This window comes from Octopus bimaculoides, chromosome 22 (genome assembly GCF_046866305.1).
Source record: "Octopus bimaculoides isolate indiv1 chromosome 22, ASM4686630v1, whole genome shotgun sequence".
NCBI classification, from domain to species: Eukaryota; Metazoa; Mollusca; class Cephalopoda; order Octopoda; family Octopodidae; genus Octopus; species Octopus bimaculoides.
This window is the reverse complement of record NC_142949.1, coordinates 78,625-95,620: the sequence shown is the minus strand read 5'-3', so window position 1 is coordinate 95,620 and position 16,996 is coordinate 78,625. Positions and strand designations below refer to the sequence as shown.

At 36.7% G+C, this 16,996-nt stretch overlaps 1 protein-coding gene across 3 annotated transcripts in view; it reads left to right on the top strand.

Annotated features, from left to right (window-relative positions):
- The window catches only part of LOC106877697 (protocadherin Fat 4), a 133,235-nt gene that overhangs the window by 37,615 nt on the left and 78,624 nt on the right, over nt 1-16,996 (top strand). For all 3 annotated transcript variants that reach the window (XM_089339770.1, XM_089339769.1, XM_089339771.1), the window contains exons 9-13: nt 5,801-5,929; nt 7,947-8,046; nt 9,257-9,369; nt 14,824-14,994; nt 16,564-16,686. In XM_089339770.1, the coding sequence (XP_089195896.1) occupies nt 5,801-5,929; nt 7,947-8,046; nt 9,257-9,369; nt 14,824-14,994; nt 16,564-16,686 (636 nt within the window). The remainder of the gene's footprint in view (nt 1-5,800; nt 5,930-7,946; nt 8,047-9,256; nt 9,370-14,823; nt 14,995-16,563; nt 16,687-16,996) is intronic.

The window sequence follows — 16,996 nt, the reverse complement described above, 5'->3', positions numbered from 1 at the left end:
CCAGGGTCACTCATTGGCTAATAATTCTATAAGATTATCTTCCATCTATGAGATTTGGTGTTTCCTCAAAAGACAGACGACCAACTTGCAGTATTCATTATTGTATCAACATCAGTCATTCTTACCAATCTGTTGAAACTCTTTCTGTATAGTTGTCCATAAGAAGTTTATACATCTGAAGCTCAACACATATACACTCTCTGCTCTTAATTTCACTGCCCTTTGAAATTTTTCATGAGTTCTTTTAGATTGATTTGATCTATACTTAATATTGTTGTGTAAATCCACATTGTCCAGTGTACTTGGCTTTTGTTGACTTGGAGAAAGCTTTTGACAGGGTCCCCCAATCCGTTATCCGGTGGGCGATGCAGAAACTAGGGATAGATGAGTGGTTAGTAAGAGCTGTACAAGCCCTGTACATGGATGCTGTCAGTAAGGTGAGGGTTGGCAGCGAATATAGTGAAGAATTCTGGGTAGAAGTAGGGGTTCACTAAGGATCAGTTCTCAGCCCCCCCCCCCTCTTATTCATCATAGTCCTACTGGCAATAACAGGAATTCAAGACAGGGCTGATCCTGGGAGACGAAGTTTAGTGGGTGGACGCAAGGTCTAGAATCGAAGGGCCTTGGAGTCAATTTAGCGAAAACCAAAAGTCCTGGTAAATAGGAAGACAGACAAATCACAAACCCCTTCAGGTAGATAGTCCTGCTTGATCTATAGAAAAGCAATAGGTAGAAACCTGGTGTAAGCTATGGACACATATGAGGTGCAGCAATATCAAAGGAAGGTTAACTGGGAAGATAGCTTTTGTGTGTGGCAGATGCACAGGAGAAATAAACACTGAAGAGGTACAGAAAACAGATTCCATCACATGCCAGGGGGAAAAACTAGTAGTTGATAGCTTCCGCTACCTAGGCGACCAAGTCTGTAGTGGGGGTGGATGCTCCTAGAGGGTAGCTGCTAGAATAAGGATAGCCTGGGCAAAGTTCGAAGAGTTCCTACCTATGCCGGCAACTAAGGGCCTTTCAATCAGAGTAAAAGGTAGTCTGCATGATGCATGTGTGCGAAATGCCATGCTACATGGCAGTGAAACACGGGCCATGACTGCTGAGGACTTGCATAGGCTTGAAAGAAATGAAGCTAGTATGATCCGGTGGATGTGTAATGTCAGTGAGCATACATGTCAGAGTGTAAGTACCCTAAGAGAAAAGTTGGACATAAGATGCATCAAATGTGGTGTGCAAGAGAGACGATTGTGCTGGTATGGTTATGTGTTACATATGGATGAGGACAGGTGTATGAAGAAGTATCATACCCTAACAGGGGTAGGAACTTGTGGGAGAGGTAGACCGAGGAAGGCATGGTATGAGGTGGTGCAACATGACCTTCGGACGTTGGGCCTCACTGAAGCAATGACAAGAGACTGAGACCTTTGGAGATATACTGTGATTCAGAAAACCTGGCAAGTAAAGTGAGATCACAGCTGTGTTGTGTGACCAGCCGATTTAAAAATACCCTTGAAGGATTAGGTGACACGATATGCTTGATAAAACTTGTTGAGTTAAGTGAAATTGAAATTGTAGTTGTGGCCAGTGCTGCCTGACTGGCACCTGGAGATTAAAAGATGATGATATATGTATATGCACACACACACACACACACACACATATATATATGCAGATATATATATGTATATACATATGTGTATATAGGCGTAGGAGTGGCTGTGTGGTAAGTAGCTTGCTTACCAACCACATGGTTCTGGGTTCAGTCCCACTGCGTGGCACCTTGAGCGAGTGTCTTCTTCTATAGCCTCGGGCTGACCAAATCCTTGTGAGTGGATTTGGTAGTCGGAAACTGAAAGAAGCCTGTTGTATATATGTATATATATATATGTATGTGTTTGTGTGTCTGTCTTTGTGCCCCCAACATCGCTTGATAACCGTTGCTGGTGTGTTTATGTCTCCGTAACTTAGCGGTTCGGCAAAAGTGACTGATAGAATACATACTAGGCTTACAAAGAATAGGTCTTGGGGTCGATTTGCTCGACTAAAAACGGTACTCCAGCATGGCCACAGTCAAATGACTGAAACAAGTAAAAGAGTAAAAGAGTATATATATATATATATATATATATATATATATATATATGTATATATATATGTATACATATATATATATATATATATATATATATATATATATATATATATATATATATATATATATATATATATTGCTTAATAAAGAGAATGAATGGGAGAAAGAGAGCCTGCCGTATGTCGACCCAACAGAGGAACCAGCTATCCGAGTTGACAGTACCAGGGTAGATAAAGCAATTAAGAGTATGAAGACAGGGAAAGCCCCCGGCCCATCAGGAATCACTGCAGAGATGCTCAAAATATCTGGCAGTGTTGGCTATAGCCTAGTCACCCGTATTACGAACCAGGTGATACACGAAGGAGTCATACCCAATGACTGGTGTAGCAGCACCATAGTAAACTGCTACAAAGGTAAAGGTGATGCTTTAGACACTAATAATTACAGAGGCATCAAGCTGTTAGATCAGGTTATGAAAGTTACGGAGAGGGTCATAGCCCAACTAATTAGGGAGCAAATCAATTTAGATGAGATGCAGTTTGGGTTCGTGCCAGGTAAAAGCACCACTGATGCCATATTTCTAGTGAGGCAGCTGCAGGAGAAATATCTAGCCAAGGATAAACCTCTGTACCTGGCCTTTGTTGACATGGAGAAAGCCTTTGACAGGGTCCCCCGATCCCTTATCTGGTGGTCAATGAGGAAACTTGGGATAGAAGAATGGTTAGTGAGAGCTGTGCGAGCCATGTACAGAGATGCTGTCAGTAAGGTGAAGGTTGGAAATGAGTACAGTAATGAATTCCGGGTAGAGGTAGGGGTCCACCAAGGTTCCGTCCTCAGCCCCCTCCTATTTATCATAGTCCTCCAGGCGATCACAGAGGAATTCAAGACAGGTTGCCCCTGGGAGCTCCTCTATGCTGATGACCTTGCACTAATTGCGCAGTCACTATCAGAACTAGAAGAGAAGTTTAAGGTGTGGAAGCAAGGACTAGAATCGAAGGGACTTAGAGTCAACCTAGCAAAAACCAAAATCCTAATAAGTAGGAAGGTAGATAAAACACAAACCCCTTCAGGTAGATGGCCCTGCTCAGTATGCAGTAAAGGAGTAGGTAGTAACTCTATAAGATGTACCTGGTGCAAGCTATGGACACATAAGAGGTGCAGCAATATCAAAGGCAGATTAACTACAAAGTTAGTCTTTGTATGTGGCAGATGTTCAGGTGCAATAAACACTGTAAACAAACAGGAAACAACTTCTATCTCATTCCAGGGAGAAAAACTAGAGGTAGTTGATAGCTTCCGCTATCTGGGTGACCAAGTTAGTAGTGGGGGTGGGTGCGCTGAAAGTGTAACTGCTAGAATAAGAATAGCCTGGGCCAAGTTTAGAGAGCTCTTACCTCTGCTGGCGACAAAGGGACTCTCACTCAGGGTAAAAGGCAGACTGTATGACGCATGTGTACGAACAGCCATGCTACATGGCAGTGAAACATGGGCTGTGACTGCTGAGGACATGCGTAAGCTCGCAAGGAATGAAGCCAGTATGCTCCGCTGGATGTGTAATGTAAATGTGCATACCCGTCAGAGTGTAAGTATCTTGAGAGAAAAGCTGAACATAAGAAGCGTCAGTAGTGGTGTGCAAGAGAGACGATTGCGCTGGTTTGGACATGTGGTGAGAATGAATGAGGATAGCTGCATGAAAAAGTGCCACTCCCTAACAGTTGAGGGAACCCGTGGAAGAGGTAGGCCCAGGAAGACCTGGGCTGAGGTGGTGAGGCAAGACCTTCGAACATTGGGCCTCACCGAGGCGATGACTACTGACCGAGACCTTTGGAAATGTGCTGTGCTTGAGAAGACCCGGCAAGCCAAGTGAGATCGTTGCCAGTGCCCCTGGACTGGCTCTTGTGCGGGTGGCACATAAGATGTACCATCCTGAGCGTGACCGTTGCCAGTACCGCCTGACTGGCCTTGTAGGGTTTTTGAGCGAGATCGTTGCCAGTGCCCCTGGACTGGCTCTTGTGCGGGTGGCACATAAAAGACACCATTTCGAGCGTGGCCGTTTTTGTGCGGGTGACACGTAAAAGCACCCACTACACTCTCTGAGTGGTTGGCGTTAGGAAGGGCATCCAGCTGTAGAAACTCTGCCAAATTAGATTGGAGCCTGGTGTAGCCATCCGGTTGCACCAGTCCTCAGTCAAATCGTCCAACCCATGCTAGCATGGAAAGCGGACGTTAAACGATGATGATGATGATGATGATATATTACATACAAAATTAAGAGGAATGACCACCAAAGTGGACTCCTGTATGCTACAAATAGATGTCAAATCGCCTAACCACAAAAATTTTTTCTCAAGAAAAAAATTTCAGCAAAACGCCAGACTGTAAAAATTAAAAAAAGGATTACCTACGTACCAATGGTTTCACCTGTTAATATTTACACATGTAAATATCTGCAGGATCATCAGTGCAGTCTGTCGGTTACAAAATATAATTTCCAGAACTAGACACATTTTTTTCTTGAGAACATACTGTTCGTGGTTAGGCTATTTCTAGCATATAGGAGTCCACTTTGGTGGTCATTCCTCTTAATTTTGTATGTAATATAATTTTAATCTTTAGATTTTTTAAATATGCTAGGCCACTGGTTTTAATTGATTAATATCAATTTCTACCCTCATTATTAAATTTTTATACACACACACACACACACACACACATATATATATATATACCGGAGGTAGAGTAATATGCTTTATTTTTTTATTTTCTAACAAAACTGTCCAATGAACGGGAACGTGAAACTCAGAGTAACAGTCTTTTGTTATATTTCTGCTGCTTTTAAATAAAGTATATATATATATATATATATATATATATATATATATATATATATATATATATATACGTACATATATATATATACGTATATACATTTATAAACATAATTAAGGGATCAGCAACAGTTGCTTCACCACATACCGAAGTTCAGAAATAGCAGCTAAAATGCTGAGACTCCAACAGATAGCTGCTATTTCTGAACTTCGGTATGTGGTGAAGCAACTGTTGCTGATCCCTTAATTATGTTTATAAATGTATAAGAACTTTTAAATAAGTTCTTCACTGATAATGGTGTTTACATATCGAAGGACTTGGTAAAAATTATTAATTGTTAATTTATTAATAAATTAATAAATTGATAAACCTTTACCCTTTTAATTATATGTATATACATACATATATATATATATATATATATATATATATACACACACACATTATATATGTGTTTATGTATGCATGTGTGTGTTTGTGAGCAAATGCATGTACTATGTAATTCTCTTCTTGTACATATATACATATATATATATATATGTGTATGTATGTATGTATCTGTTTCATGCATTCTCCTTTGTGTCTTTGGTTCTATAGAATAATTTCATTGCTTAAAGTCACAGCAAAATCTCATATAACACACACACACACACTTCTCTTTAAAATACAAAAGACACATTCAGTCATTTAGTCTTAGATTCATTGTGAGTAAAAGACTAGGTTATCATGACTTGAGTACATTTGATTCTAGGTCTTCTCAATCTAGGGCTAATGAAAGCCTAAACTAAAACAAGATGATGAAAATGCCTTAACATATATTTACTTTACACATTTTACTTAATAAAACTCTTCTCATACTTTGTTTTATTTCAGGATTGTGGAAGGGATGCTCAGTGTACTAACTCCTTCAAAGCAACTACGACTTTGTATATAAATGTTCAAAATTCTAATGATGAAGGTGTGCAATTCCAAAATAAAATCTACTTTTCTCAAGTCAAAGAGGTAAGTCTTTTAAAACATTTTTCAATCCATTTCCTATATACACACAACTGGAACTGTTACCTGGACAATTGCTTCATCTTCTGGCATAGAAACCAAGAAGACCTCCAAATCATAAACAGGCTTCATGAAGCAATACAATTCACTATGGAATGTAGTAGAAAGGAGCTACCATTTCTGAACATCCTTATCATTAAAGAAGGGGAAAATATTGAAACAGACTTATTTTACAAACCAACAGACACACACCAATACTTAAAATTCTGATCAGCACACCACCCCTCACACACCAAAAGGAACATTTCCTTTAACATGGAAAGATGAATCTGCACCACAGTAACACAGCCCACACTACAGGAAAAAAAAGATTACATGAACTAAAATGGTTCCTTAAAAGACAAGGATTAACCTTATCGATACAGCCATCTCCAAGACCCAGAACATTCCAGTGACAACACTGAGAAAAACAAGCCAAAAAGAAAAAAGGACAAAACAGTCATCCCTTTTGTCATCACTTACAACCCAAGGAACTTCACTATTGTGAAAGCTGCCAAATAATATCTCCCAATTCTCCAGCAATCCCCCAAAATGAATGCACTCATAGAAGACTCATAAATAATATATAGCAGATGTCATGCACCAAACATTAAAAAACTACTCACCAAGACGAAATTTACATCTAACATTGAAACAATGCAAGTTAAAAATGTAGGGAGCCTCAATGTGGAAGCTGTGAATACATTGAAGTGGGTGGACAAAATCTCCTTTAAAAACAATGAGATTTTCAAAGTCAATGCAAACATGCTAAACAAAAAACTTAAATTACTGTGCAACTTGCTCACAATGTAAAGAGCACTATATTGGTAAGACTGGAATGGGACCATAACCGTGGCCTATGCCTCTGCTGTATAACCAGCCCATTTAAGAGTACCCTTCAATCATTGGACAATAAACTATGCTTGCGGAGACCTGTTGAGGCAAGTGAAATCGCTGTCGTGGCCAATGACAGTACCGCCTGATTGGCACCTGTGCCAGTGGAACATTAGAAGCACCATTTGAGCATGATTGTTGCCAGGGCCGCTGACTGGCTCCCATGCCGGCACAAAAAAACCATCGTTCAAGCGTGGTCATTGCCAGTGCCGCCGAACTGGCTCCTGTGCAGGTGGCATGTAAAAAGCACCATTTGATCATAGCTGATGCCAGTACTGCCTGACTGGCCCTCATGCCAGTGGCACGTAAAAGCACCCACTATACTCTCAGAGTGGTTGGCGTTAGGAAGGGCATCCAGCTGTAGAAACTTTTCCAGATCAGATTGGAGACTGGTGCAGCCTTCTGGTTCACTGGCCCTCAGTCAAACTGTCCAACCCATGCCAGCATGGAAAGTGGGCGTTAAAAGATGATGATGATGATATATATATTCTCACACACACACACACACATGCATTGAACAGTGAAAATGAGTGCTCAACACTGCATGTGGTGGATAACTATATTTCTTATTTGTGAATTAGCTATGATACTAACAGTTTCATGTTGAAAGTTCACAAATTTTTAAGTGTTCCACTTAACAATGTGGGTGACCCACATCCATGTTAGATAAGACTACATGAGATTATATCAGAATGGGTCTACTCGCAGCATACCCATTCACCAGAGTCACACTGTAGGCTAGGGATTACAGCTGATAGACAGCATTTGCTCTTGATAGCCAATGTAATCTTAGATCTATGGGGTTCATTGATTGATCTTAGGATAACTGCCCCTACACTGAGATATCTCATTTAACCCTATTTGTGTGCTATTGTTTGCCGTGACTTTTTAAAAAATTAATCTTGTATAAGTCGTTATGGTTTTTGTAACTTCACTTTGTAATATTCATTCATTTATCGCCCAAGTGACAAATAAACAAATGATTATTATTGTTATTGTTATTACTGCTGCTGCTATTTATGTATTTTTAATTTTAATCATCATCATTATATTACATATAATTCTTTTATGATTTGTCTTTTTCCTCCAGCAAACCAAAACTGGGACAGTTGAGATATTTCCACAACTTAATGTTACAGATCTGGAGGTAGGCAGTACTGGAGAAGATGTTCTCTATAAGCTTGTGTATGGTAAGTTCAAATGCCAACATTTTTAGTGTATGTATATGAGTGTGTGTAAGTATAGAAATGTGTGAGTGTGAATGCTGTAAGTGTATCTATCAGCACTTCTTTATGCAGCTGTCCTCATTCATACACATCACATCTCCAAACCAATGTAGTCTTCACTCTTTCATGCTACATTTGATTCCTCTTATGTCCAGCTTTTCTCTCAATACATTTGCACTTTGTCATACATGCACACTGATGTTGCACATTCATCGGAACATACTACCTTTATTTCTCTCCAGTCTGCACATGTCTTCTGCATTCAGAAGCCATGTCTCCTTACCATGGAGTATAGCTGTTCACACACAAGCATCATATAGTCTACCTTTCACTCTGGAAGAAAGAGTCCTTTTGTTGCCAACAGAGGTAATAGCTCTCTGAACTTCCTCCACCCAATTCTTATTCTAGAAACAATACTTTTAGAGCTTCCTCCACCATTGTTAATCTGCTCACCTAGGTAACAGAAACTATCTTCAGGTCCAGTAGCCCATCCCACTCAAAAGGTCCCTGAATAAGGCTTGTTTAAGGATGTTGAACAAAACACCCATGTTTCCAGAGGTGAATTATCCAAACCCCAAAGAATTCCTCTCAACACATGGCTCTGTTGCTCCCTCACTGCTTCTGCTCGTGATCAGAGATGCACATATCATCAGCCATGCTCGACAGGTTACGGTCAAACAACTGGCAAGCAAATCTGTGGTATCAGGTAGAATATTTGCTGTAGCCCATCTTCTATACCAAGACAAAACAATGTACATGGTAACACTTCCAATCAGTTAAGATGAGAAGCCATGAAAGCCACTGCCTGGAACTGCATCAGGGCATTTTATCTTCATCATCATCATCATCCTTAATAATAATAATAATAATAATAATAATAATAATAATAAAGTGACATAATCTTTAGCACATTGCCAAAATACTTAATGGCATTTTGTCTGTTACGTTCTGCGTTCAAATTTTGCTGATTTTGACTTTACCTTTCATCCTTTTGGGGTTGATAAAGTAACTATTGAGCACTGGGGTCAGTGCCATCAACTTAACCTCCTCCCTGTGAAACTGGTGGCCCTGTGCCAAAATTTGAAACCATTATTATTGTTGTTGTTGTTATCATTATTATTATTTTCTACATACCCTGCTGCAGTTCTAATAAAGTATTCTTCTAAAATTCCAGCATTACAACCATCGTTCTTTGACTATTTTGATTTTGACTCTGCATCCCCAAAACTGACCATCAAAAAGCCAGTGTCAAGGAAAGACCATCAAAACTTCACAGCAACATTGAAGGTAAGTGAACCAGCTTAAATAAATAAATAAATAAATATATATATATATATATATATATATATATATATATATATATATATATATATATATATATATGAATTTAAAGAATGGAGTAAACGCATACTATAACTGCATACTTTTATTCCGACATATGTTTCGAAGAATTACAATTTATGCGATCCATAGGAATCTGCGATGTTAAAAATGTAATCTTCTCCTCAGGGAAATGTATGGGAACCAGCTTGAACTTAAGACATTATAACCGAGTATGAGAATTATAGTTGGATAAGGTTATAACGTAATTCATTTGAAGAAACCGTTGGAGTTTAGGACATTATAAATGGGGTTAATCTTGTGTTTCTATGAAAACATTGAGATGAATGTATATAATCTTTTATACTTATGTGTATGTGCATATATATACACAAACAAACCCACATATGCTCCAATAAATACATATATATGCATATCTATATACATATGTACATATACACACACACACACACACACACACACACACATATATATATATATACACATATATATACACATATACGCACACATACACACACACACATATATATATATACATACACACATACATATATATATATATATATATATATATATATATATATATATATATACATACACACATACATATATATATATATATATATATATATATATATATATATATATATATATATATATATATATATATTTACTTGGAGAATGGAGCAACAAATACAAGAAAAAGCATTTTCGTTGGACTAGATAGCTGTTGCTTTATTATGTGGAACTTGTGGAATGAGTCAGTGTGGAGGTTTAGGTTATGTAATGAGTCATTTTGTATATTATGTCTTAGTCACTTACGTACGTTTCGATGCAGCCAGTAGTTTGGCCGATCTCTTCAGAGTGTTGAAGGGTATATTCGAAGTTTGTGGTGTGCGAAACGTAGGAGAAGTAATTATTGGGTGTAATATATGTGGTGGTGTGATAGTGGTGATAGGTAAATAGAGCCTTACGTTTTAGTTGTTGCGTTGGTCTTCTTGTAAGGGGATATAGGGGGGGGGGTGCTATTTAAGAACATTGTTCCAGTTTTAGTCAAGTGCATCTCCACTTGATGTTTGTGATTGCTGGATGCGCTGTGTTTTTATAGCACCGGCGGTGTTAGTACAGGGAAGCAACCCTAAATTTAGGTGAAAAGGGGGCTAACTTTTGTCTTATTCATATCTACTTAGAAGTAAAGCTATTTTATACATATTTAGTTTTGCTTAGGAAGTGTAATGTATTATATATTTAATTATACTTAGAGAATGAGTATTTAGTAGCGTGAAGACAGATTAGACTAGATTCATATCTCCTGTTTAATAATTCGTTCTTAGATGTTAGGATTTCGAGGCATTCTGTTACACAGAGATTGCACCGTCTGTTAGTTGGGTTATAGGAATTAGCTACTTTTAGTATGTGCCACTTTAGTTTATATTCTATCTTATTGTCGTTTAGTTCCCAGATATACCTACTAAGCCCTGTAGAATTTGCCTTATTTCTGTTTTTAAAACTAGCTAGGTGCTCATTATATCTTAAACGTATTTGGTAACTCGTTCCCCCAATATAAGATTTAGTGTGGCTATTTGTTTGTATATCACATTGGTAAACTATATTATCTGTCTTACACCTATTGGAGAAATTGCATTTGTTCCTATCTCTACAGCCACATATGTTATGAGGGGTGTCTATGTATGTGTGTTGTTGTGTGGCGCTATTGTTTTTTCGGTGTGCATCCCTCCGTTTGTTTATGTAGTCGGCACTTAATGTATATCGGCTGAATGGACGTCAGTGATTGGTTGAAATTACAGAAATACGACAACTTTAACATGGAATAACTTAGGGATTTCTTTTTTTTTAAAGAAGACTAAGAGAAAAAGATGTTTTATATGACACATTCTACCAGTGTTCCAAGTTTCAAAGTGTTTCGTTAATGAAAAATGTGGCCCCCGTTTTAAAAAAGATCCGATTTTTGTGTATATATATATATATATGTGTATTTTTATTTTTATTGTTATTATTATAAAAAATATATTTAGATATGCATGTATATATGCTTGGGATCTATTTTAAAACGGGGGGCCACAGTATTTTCTTAACGAAACACTTTGAAACTTGGAACACTGGTAGAATATGTCATATAAAACATCTTTTTCTCTTAGTATTCTTTAAAAAAACCCAGAAATCCCTAAGTTATTCCATGTTAAAGTTGTCGTATTTCTGTAATTTCAACCAATCACTGACGTCCATTCAGCTGATATACATTAAGTGCCGACTACATAAACAAACGATTCTGAAACAATTCTATCGGTGACAAAATTATTATTTCCTTGTCAAAAAATGGCTGAAGCATATTGGCAGTAGCTAATAAACCTTTCTATTATAGGCTAACCCTAACCCTAACCTTAGGGTTAGGGTTAGGGTAAAACAGCAAATTTAAAAAGAAAAAAGCAAATAAAACGAAGAAAAAAAAAAGAAAATGAAAAAAAGCAAATTTAAAATAAAAAAGCAGCCTCTCTGCAAATGTCAGAAGTTATGGAGATTAAATACGCTTTACACCGCTTAATCAGCCAAAGGAGTAAATATAAACAACTGAATACTTGTCAGTGACTGGTTGAAATTATCGAAATAAGACAATTTTTTACATGAAATAAATTCGAATACAAAAATATTTTTCTGTTCTATAACACAAAATAGATAAGTATACGAAGTTTGAAAGTCTTTCCGTACCAAAAACACTACGTAAAACATTAATGAAAAATGTGGCCCCCGTTTTAAAAAAGATCCTATGCTTGGTTGGATGCACGTATATTTTTGTGCACAGATATATTTATGAAACAAATTTTTTTTATATATATTCGTATATGAGTATATTTGTGAATATGTATGTGTGTGTATATATATATATATATATATATATATATGTATGTGTGTATATATATATATATATATATATATATATATATATATATATATATATATGTATATGTGTGTGTGTGTGTGTGTATATGTGTATGTGTGTGTATATGTGTATATATATATATATATATATATAGGTGTGGTTGAGCGTTTATGTATGCATGTATGTATATGTATGTGCTTATGTATATGTATGTATGTGCGTATATATGTGTATGTATGCATATATATGTGTGTATGTGTGTATATGTACATATGTATATAGATATGCATATATATGTATTTATTGGAGCATATGTGGGTTTGTTTGTGTATATATATGCACATACACATAAGTATAAATGATTATATACATTCATCTCAATGTTTTCATAGAAACACAAGATTAACTCCATTTATAATGCCTTTTTATTACATAACATTCCTCTCCAAAATTTCTTTATTGGATTTATATCATCATATCTACTCCCAACTCTACACTCAGAATTTTCCTTCTCTTTTTCTTTTTTCCTTTTCTTCTTTTTTTTTTTCTTCTTCCTTTCTTGTCCAACGTACTATCTGGTAGCGTCCTAATCTCCAACGGTTTCTTCAAATGAATTACGTTATAACCTTATCCAACTATAATTCTCATACTCGGTTATAATGTCTTAAGTTCAAGCTGGTTCCCATACATTTCCCTGAGGAGAAGTTTACATTTTTAACATCGCAGATTCCTATGGATCGCATAAATTGTAATTCTTCGAAACATATGTCAGAATAAAAGTATGCAGTTATAACATGCGTTTACTCCATTCTTTAAATTCATATATACTCAAATACCCAAAATATCAAGGAGTTTCTGCCTCACAAACAGGAGTTACACCACAGTTATTTTGTGACCTTTGCTACCCTGGTATCTATTAACCCATTTATTTTATCCGAATTATTTTTAATAGGAGAAAATAAATACATATAATTAAATATATATATATATATATATATATATATATATATATATATATATATAAGCATAAAAGTATGAAAATGCACGTCCATGCACTTTCACTTGATATCACCATCATCATCATCATCATCTTTTAATATCTGTTTTTCTGTTGTCATGAATTGGATGGTTTGACAAGATCTGATTAATCGAAGGACTGTGCTGAGTATCTATGTTTGCTTCGGCACTACTTGTACTGCTGGATGTCCTTCTTAGTTGCACTTAGCTTAGCCTGTGCTCTTTTCCCATGGCTCCAGCACTCCGTAGGCATAACACAAACACGAACTTCTAACTTGTTGTCTCTTGTGGTCTCTGGGTGAGACTTGGAGCCAACTTGTACAAATACAAAGCAAAAGTCAAACAAATTGTTGTGACCCAACAAATAATAATAATAATAACAAAGAGGAATATAAAGGAAATTGGAAAAGAGTGCCCAGTAGAACTATTACAAAAGGTTTACCTCCTTGACACAACCAGAATAATCAGGAAAGTATTAGATAAATGAAAAGAACAGATAGCATGGTACTGTAGGCTGTAGGCAGTAAGCCCGCTATGTATGCAAGATTCCAAGAGTTCCAACAAAACCTGTGATAAAAAGAAATAATATTAATAACAGTTTCAAATTTTGCCACAAGGGCAGCAATTTTGGGGGAAGGGATAAATCGATTACATTGACCCCAGTGTTCAACTGGGGCTTATTTTATCGATCCTGAAAAGATGAAAGACAAAGTCAACCTTGGCAGAATTTGAACTCAGAACGTAAAGACAGACGAAATGCCACTAATTGTAAGCAAAGTATGCCCACCTTGGATAACGATTCTGTCAGTTTGCTGCCTTAATAATAATGATGATGATGGTGATCGTGATGATGATGATGATGATAGTATTTTATAGAGAAGGAAAAGAACTTATTTCAACATTTAAATGAGACATTTAAGCCATTGTTTTGGTTTGGCTCAAGTTTAGTCTTATTCCTGGTAGGATTTATGGTGGTAACAGATTACTACCAAAAACCTTAAGTTTTCAGCGGTCTTTCAAGTGCTTAGAACCCTCCTGATAATCCTTGCTGTCCCTAAGAGACAAACTTTCTGTAGGTGCTCTACCGGCCATTCTATTCCAATCTCCTTCAGCCATTTGTCTAGATCTTAGCTTACTGTTCCCAACGCATCAATTATTATAGGCACAATCTTTACTGTTTGCAGGCTCCAAATTCTTCCTATTTCAAATTTTAAAGGAATCTACTTTTTTCCTTCCTTTTTCTTTATGATCCTGGAGTCAAATGGGCATGATGAGCCAATAAGTAGCTTCGCTTTTCCTTATCCATAATCATTATCATTATTACTACTATTATTATTATTATTATTATTATTATTATTATTATTATTATTATCATTATTATTATTATGGTGATTTCTTTTATAATGAAAATAATAATGATTTCTTTTAAATAGTAATTAATAAAAATAGTAATGATAGTAAAATTAATTTCTTCCTACTTTCAGGCTTTCAAGAAGGATAGAGAGAACGACACATTTGATGAAAGTTACCTGTTAGTTAGTATTCTGAGAGGCAACGATGGTTATCCTACTATCATAAACACACCTTCTGAGGTAAACATCACTGAAGTTTTGCCTATAAACTCTCCTGTGGTGCTTGTGCAGTCCCACGACGATGTAAGTTTTGTCTGATTTTTTACTTAGATTTTCATTGGTTCTTAATCTTCTCGAATTTCTTTCTTCAGTTCTGTGTCTAGTTGCAATTGTTGTTGTTTAGGCCTCAGGACAGACCTGGTTGAACAAGCAACTTATGATCAAATGCATTTCAGTCATGACCATCTTACATTTTTTTTTTTCATTGAGGACTACATTTTTTTCAATGTGTGCTTTCAGTTTTTGAAGGATGCGACTTGAGGTAGATGTGGCTTCTGTTTCTAGTAGGCTGGTAAATTTGCAATGGCTTCTTTATTGTTTTTTTCAGCCTTCAGTTAAATTTGGGGGAGAATTTCTCTCTTGGGTTGCCCTGTGCATCACTTTAATTGGGGGTCACTTTTAGTGGTCACTTGGGGTTGATCTAGAGATCACTTTCATTAGAGGCTGCTCAGGGTGACTCCTGAATCAGTTTTGCTGGAGATGACTCAGGACAGTCCATGGATTGTTTTTGTTTTTTGTATGATTAATATGGGACAGACTGTTTGAGTTTTGTCATTATTGCTGTTGCCTCACAGAGGCAATGACAAGTGACTGAGACCTTTGGCGATACTCCATGCCTGAGAAGACCCATCAAGCCAAGTGAAATTGTGGCCGATGCACAACCGGCACTCATGCCAGTAGCATGTAAAATGCACCCTTCAAATGTTGGGCAATATGCCATGCTTGAGAAGACCCGTCAAGCCAAGTCAAATTGTAGTCATGGCTATTGCCAGTGTCATGCTGGTGGCACATAAAAAAGCATTTACTACACTCCTGGAGTGGTTGGTGTTAGAAAGGGCATCCAGCCATAGAAATCAAATTGGAATCTGGTGCAGCTCCCCGGCTTACTAGTTTTCAGTCAAACCATCCAACCCATGCCAGCATGGGAAACAGACGTTAATTGATAATTGTTGATTTGTTGCGGTTGTTGTTGTACTTACAAGTTATGTGGATCAGGTCAGCAAAAGTTATTTTTTATATTTTCTTGACAATATACACAGATTCTTTGACTGAGTGAATAATCTTTTGGCACCAAAAATCGACTGTAGACATTGTATTTAAATTAATTCAGTACAACACACATTCTGTATTGCCTTTGTTCCCCACATTACCAGAAAGATTTCTGTTTTTTTCAATGGTTTAGTCAAAAGGAAGAAGGGCAGCACCCTTAATCGATTTTCAATGCCTCCAACATAGGGACAGTGGGAAGAAGGTCTCCTCTAATCAAAGACCTGAACTGAATGCTTCTAACAGAATAAATGTAAAATAAATGGTTTCCTTGTCAGTTTGAACAATGAGTATTCCAGTTGTTCAACCTGCTGAATTAACATAAAAGTGGTTGAGTGTTCCAGGGACACTTGTTACCATTAACATAATTCTCAGACAGAATCAACATGACATAGTATGTGTCAAAACTGGCCCTTTGAATTAAAATTACTGTAATTGAAAACTCAATAAAGTCAATCAAATGTGACACATTTATTTACTATCTTTTACATTATTTCTTCAATATTTAATATCCACATCTCTCTCTCTCTCCCTCTCTCTTTCTAGGATGAATTAACATACCATTTCGATGGAAAGTATCCAATATTTCAAATTCACAAAGATTCAGGTCTAGTAACTCTGAGTCAACCTATTCAGCAGCATCTTGCAAGCTTCCCTCTGACTCTCAAGGTAAATATTCACCAAACTACAATTTTTCATTTTTTTTAATTAGAGCTCTTTCTTTCCTTCCTTTTTTTTTTTTTGCTTAATAATTATTTCTAGGACCTCAATGTAGGTAGCAGAGTTAACTCTAAGACCTTGTGGAAAGAAGTAAGGAGGCATCACATGTCTTTCATTGCTGGCAACCCCTAAAACCATGACAGTTGCAGGAAATTTTGTATACATAAATAACACTTGGAACTTCAGAAGGGTCTGCACATAACCATCTGTCATTTCTTCTGTTAACTTTTTGATCTTGGTCAAAGTTTTTCTCGTTTGA